The following is a 6,068-nucleotide window of genomic DNA, read 5'->3' as shown; positions in this document are numbered from 1 at the left end:
AATGATACAAAATTAGAATTATTTGAGTACTATTGGAAAATAGTCGACCCCCAGCGACGCTGGTATCGATGCAAAGTGGCGGGCATGTGATTTAATCGCTTGCGAATTCCGACCAAATTTGCCGTTTTGGTTCTAGTCAATGAGATACAAATTGGTTCAACTCTCATAAATGATACTCTATCATTTAATATGGCGTGATAGATGATCAAAAATCGCGATTTCTCAATCTCTCGTTTTGGCTGATACTGAAACATGGACATTCCTCTTAGAAAAACATTATGGACAAAAAGGAGGACCCAAAAGATGATGACAACCTTTCAGTGATAGGCTCATGTACTATTTTGATCATGGAAGTTCATATTGTTCAGCATTTTGCTATCCATTTCGTGCACGACTAAAAAGTCGTCCTATTCAGATTAAAATCTGACCAGGAATTTTACCAAAAGCGACTGCACTTTCAGCGAACAAAGATTCCTTACGCGAACACGTTGTGAGCACAACTTGTTGTACCGTGTTCACTTGCCCATAGCTTCTTGTGCCTTACGGCCCGACCCCGGTCTCGACAGTACCGACCATTCCTCCATCACACGTGATGACTTGACCTGAAATCCAGCCCGACGCTTTGGACGCCAAGAAAATGGCGAGCCCAGCCATATCCGAGTCCTGGCCCATACGCTCGGTGGGAACTTCCTGTTTGATCTGTTCGAAAGACTTTCCCGTCACGTACGGGAGTCCTTCTGTCAATTTCGATGGAATCAATCCAGGAGCGATGGCGTTCACTAGGATGTGGCCTCCGTTCGGCCGACGAGCAAGCTTAACAGCTAGAGCTCGCGTCAAATGGTGCACTGCAGCCTTGGACGTGTCATAGACAAAAGTGTTGATTTTCTGTGGCATGAATCCCCCAATCGATCCAATGTTAATGACTCGAGCTCCATCGGTTGAGATTGCAGCAGCGTCAAGGAGGGGCAGCAAAAAGCGAGTGAGCAGATAAATCGATGTCACGTTCAGCGACAACGTTTCGTCCCAAACTACAACACAAACCAAAATGAGTCAGCGAGATATACACTGTCCTCAAGACAATCCTCTTCGAACCACTGGCTGGGGTTGTCTCGACGTGGGTTTCCAGTCCAATTGCTGAGTTGTTGACCAGGACATCGAGACGGGATTCGCGCTTGGAAATCGTGTCGGCGAACGCTTGGCACGCAGCCTCGCCTGAGAGACCCGCTTGCAACTATTTAACATGTCAGGTAAGTGAAGCGGCGTACACGGGGTAAACTGGGATGATCCTACCGGAATGCAGTGCCCCGGTCCTTTGGCGTTGAGCTCATCAGCGGAGGCTTGGCACGCGTCGAAATTGCGAGACACGATATAAACTTTCGCTCCGTTCTGCACGAATCCGTCAGCTATCATCTTGCCGATGCCACGACCACCGCCAGTTACAATCGCTACTTTGTCCTTGACGTTGAAGAGCGAAGTCAGATTCAGCGAGTTCATAGCTCGATTTTGCTCGTTGGTGGGTCAATTGAGCTGTGTCGATGGCCGACCCATTGCAGATTGCGTAGGGCGAACCTATTCCGAAAGGTTCTCATGCTATGCATGAAGTCAAATCCAGTCGTCCATCTGTACGTGTATTCGGAGATTATGGTGGCTGCTATCATGTCTGAGAAGCCTTTGCAACACTTCGCGCATTCTTGAACTCATGGAACTAAGCGCATCAGCTATGCCTAAAAGAGGCAACAATCCAGAGTCTTTTTTCCGCTGATCTTCTCTACTTCGTTTGTGGAACCACGTTTTATTGATACATGTAGCTACGTTTTGACTGAAATAAGTGCCGACAGAATGTTGGTTTCTTCAGCAATCGCAGTGACCGTATGATACGGCGAAGAAGGTGAACTCAAGAAGTGATACAGGTCCACACAACTGTGATTGTGTTTACTCTTAATGATAAGTAGTTTAATTGTATTACGAAGTACCGCGATTCCACGGCTCCTACAGCTTGGCTTCGCCATTACCTACTGGGTTCTCTTCGTCATCTGGAACTTCCTGCATCCCTCGAGCCTTCAGCATCAGAAGACAAGGTTTTGACCCACAGTTTTCTCGTCAAACTCGTAGCGATTCTGCTCTCGATCGCAGACGACTTTGTCCAGCACCTCTCGTCCGAACGAGAGCGCTCTTGTCTCCGTAAGAAACGCCTCATTTACCTCTTGCTCGTCCTGATGCAGGTGCATCAACTCCTGCTTCCGCTTGCGAGGGACGTAGACATCCACACTATCACTGAAACTGTCAAGCGGTTCTCGAAGTGCCTCGCGTTGCGCCCTAGTTTTCTGTCCGTACCGACGCTTCGTGTACGTTGTCGACAAGGCAGAAGCCGTTAGTCTTGTACGCGTCGACGGCTTCAGACCTCGACGTTGAGACTTCTCTGTAAGCCCTCGCACTGCCAAGAATTTCTCCAGTGTAGACACCTTGCCAGCTCCTTCAAACACTTCGTCCGTAGACACTCCCATCTCGTTGGCTGACGGGTTACATGCGTGGTCAGACGCCTTCGTCTCCATGTTTACAATAAACCAGTTTCGAATAATCTTTACGTTTAAATGAAAATGTTTTATTTTTTAATGAAGAGCTTGATCGGTTTGACGTTTGGCAAGCGCAGCGGAGATTTGGAGTTCTGTTATCTGCTGGAGTTCGTCAAAGATTCCCTTTGGGGCGCTTTCGAGCTGCCTTTGTACTTCTGCCACTTCATTCGGGTACATTTCAAGCCAAGGTAAGGGAACCCCTCGAGTCTCGCGCTTGCTACACATTGTACCTTTTTCTCGGTGACCACAGCAGAACTGGTCGAAGATTGCTTGAGCCTTGTCTTGTCGGCGTTGAGTTATCGTAGCTGTGTCTAATGATAACAGTGGCGAGGTCCCAATTGCACGGAATCCCTCGACAGCACTCCAGAACTTGCGGTTCTGCTCCAGAGCAGTCTGTAAAGGGTCTCGAATAGCGTCCACCCGTAACGACAAGTTACTTGGTTCGACGGGTAGGGCGGTAGGTTGATAAAGTTTCTTCCTGTTGACGGGAAGTGCGTCGGCTCTCATAGCATCCGGCACGTACATCTGCGGGTAAAGTATCGAGTAGGCGTCCCGCACGTTGTCCGACCGTGGCTCTGCGACGAATTCTTGCCAAAGTCGCTCCCTCTCGGCCTTGGACAACGGTGTCATATCCTCTAATCCAGTGAGCTTCTTAGAATTCTCTCCACTCTTCATCTCTGATGGGACTACCATCCTGGCTCCTTGGAGTGCAAGACCACGGTGTTCTAGAGCCCCAAGGTCTCTTCCGCGCTTGCGGTGGATTGCTAAAAAGCTCGAAGAGCGTGTAGTTTCGACGAGCCTAGTAGGGGACCCGCTTGTCAGCTTGGTAAGCAGCACGGAAGCGTTCACACTTTTGTCTGCACCGCTAAGTCGTAAGCCTTCCAAAAGTAATGAAGCGGACGAGTCAGCATCTTTATTAGTGTCGGCGATACCGTCAAGCTTGATAAATGGCTTGGGAGGAGAGAAGTGGGTCTTCTCAGGCAGAGGTAACGCAGTTGGCGATGTATCTGAGGCATTTTCAGTCGACTCAGAGACAAATTCTTCTCGATTGCTACGTTTCGTGACGACGGTGACTGAAATGGCGGTTGGCGGGCGCTCCAAGAGCGCGTTATCCGAGGACAAGACGTCAACGCTTCTCCGCGGCAGTGTAGTCTTTTCGGTGGCGTCGAATACTCCACTGCCGCTCGTTTGTAGCCGAATTCCCTTTTGTTTCTTGGTCATTTTCATCGATTTGCCTTGCAGAGTGAAAGTTTCATTCCTGACCTCAACGTTAGTCTTGAGCTCACTGGGAATACTGCCATTCATCTCGAAGCGTGTTGCTTTCATTTCTTCAGCCCAAACGAGCGTCTGTGTTGCAGGAAGACTGTGAACTCGTGGCAAGGCTGATACTTGCTCCTGTTCGACGGGGTAAAGTCTATCAGCGGTTGAAGTTGACTGCAGCCTTGGACCCACCGCAAGCGAAAAAGCGTCAAGCTCAGCTCCGCCCTCCCATTTAACGAACGCATTCGCGTGTGTGTCGCTGTCAAGCGAGCGATTTGGCTCCGTGTCACGTGTACGGGACAAAGCTGATCCCTTGCGACGGGAGTCGGAAGTCCGAGATGTGCTGATCTCCACAACTGGAGAGTGCAGTCGCAAGTCCACTTCCTCTATCTCCTCGTGATTGGGACGACTCGCTGGTGGGTCGTCGTCTGGGGTCTCCAAAGTGCTCGTTATCTTCCTCGTGTCTTCAAAATATTCCGAAGCATTCTCTTTCTCGTCCACAGATTCGAATCTGATAGTTGCAGAGCTGCGTGTCTCCTCTTCACTACTGACACGACCTGTACGTACAGATTTTGTGTTGATCTGCATCGGTAAAGCGAACTGTTCGGGTTCCTTGCTCTCATCCTGCTGAGAGTCCAAAACTTGAGTTTCTGACGAACTATTTTCTAGTAAATTAAGTAAATTGGAGCTCGATTCCGTGTCCGGTTGTCGATGGGAAGTTGGTCCTGTTTGATCAAGTGGACACATCGCAACGTCTCCATCCTCTTGCTCAGGACTCGAATGACCCGAGACTTTCACACCAAGATCTAACGAAGGCTGTGCCTCTGGAACGTCTCCAAGAGGCTGAGCAGATTCTTGCGCCGTCTCTACTTGGCGAAGGCTTCCAGGTCGCAGTTTTCCTCTTGCCGAGCTTTGTCGATGAGCTTGGGCCAGAACTTCCTTGATACTGGGAGCAGAAATATCCGCCTGTTTGGCCCCTCCACGCTTCCAAATCGCATCAGTAGCAACAGCACCAATCCCTTCCCTCGTCTCGAGTAAATCGGCTATTTCGGCAGCAGAAACCTCGTGCTGCAACCTCACTCCGCCGCCGACGACGAAGTTGCCAAAACAGAAATCAGCGCCGTGAATTGCAGGCAGCAGCTGATCTTGTGAGGAGAAACTTATCTCTTCTCTGTCGCTGTCACTCTCGGCTTCTCGTAGGAGCTGTCGATGCCTCATGGCGCGTTGTAGTTCCTCCTTTTTTCGGTTGCGTCGAGCCTCTGTTTTCTTATCCACAAGACCAGCTTCTGGTCGAGTTCTAACGGATACGGCATCGATACTTACAGTGTGATCAGGAGGCAGTTCTGGTTCACCCGTAATAGGGTTTTGCTCCGACAGAGCGGCGATAATTTCCACCTTCTTGGCGCTTGACCGTTCGCGCTCGGCGGCTGCAGCAGCCCGACGCTCTTCTTCAAAGAGAAGAATGGCGCTCGCTGCGTACGTGGCAGTCATATCGTCACTCTCTGGATCTTCCAGACTCCTGGACGAGACTTGCTGATACGTTTCCAGAAGGCGTTTCGTGTTGCCAATACTGCTGCGACGCCGTGGCGGGCCTTCGAGGAGCAGTGACCCTGCAGTACTGAACACCCTCGTCAACTTCCTGCGTTCTTCTGGCTCGGCTTGAAACGAGTCGCCATCACTGTCGCTATCTCCACTCTCAGCCTCGTTCTCTTCTTGGCTGTTTGTCTCCATTGCGACCATGTTTTCGGCTAACCAGCAGCAACAAGATCGAAGCAAATTCAATACGAAAAGCGAGTGCAACTTACTGCTGGCTTCTCTCTGAAGTGGGTGGAGCGATTCTGGAAGCGGTTTGACTTCTAGATTTCCAGAATCTAGTTTCGCAGCAGCTTCTTCTAGTATGACCTTCGTTTGGAACATATTGACACAGTTGGCTCTCTCTCTGTCCAGGAATATTTTCTTCTCCTCGTAGGGAAGTTCCGATACGGAACGAGGCAGCAAATTGACGACGCGAGAAACTTTCTGGGGCGTGGACTTTTCCTCACTTTGGAGCTCTTCTTTCGCAAGCTCCAAGCGGGAAACGGCAGCTTTCGCTTCGCTGAGTTTGATCACGTTCGAGGCCATTCGAAGACGCGAATGCTCCAGATCCTTTCGAGCCGCACAGATGTCTTGCAAACGCCTCACAGCAGCAAATAAAACCTCGCGATGCGCTCGTTCGTTCTCGTCCAGTTGGTCCTG

The 6,068-nt window shown here is 50.1% G+C and overlaps 1 protein-coding gene across 1 annotated transcript; it reads right to left on the bottom strand.

The window, feature by feature from the left end:
• Positions 1-540: 540 nt before the first annotated feature.
• Positions 541-1,494, bottom strand: PITG_02899 (uncharacterized protein; the record flags this gene model as incomplete). Its single annotated transcript, XM_002907716.1, has 4 exons — positions 541-1,028; positions 1,093-1,207; positions 1,291-1,386; positions 1,450-1,494. 4 exons carry the CDS (start codon positions 1,492-1,494, stop codon positions 541-543), a joined length of 744 nt encoding a protein of 247 aa, XP_002907762.1.
• Positions 1,495-6,068: the final 4,574 nt, after the last annotated feature.

Source organism: Phytophthora infestans, genomic scaffold (genome assembly GCF_000142945.1).
Source record: "Phytophthora infestans T30-4 supercont1.3 genomic scaffold, whole genome shotgun sequence".
Taxonomy (NCBI): Eukaryota; Oomycota; class Peronosporomycetes; order Peronosporales; family Peronosporaceae; genus Phytophthora; species Phytophthora infestans.
This window is presented reverse-complemented; position numbering and strand designations above follow the sequence as displayed.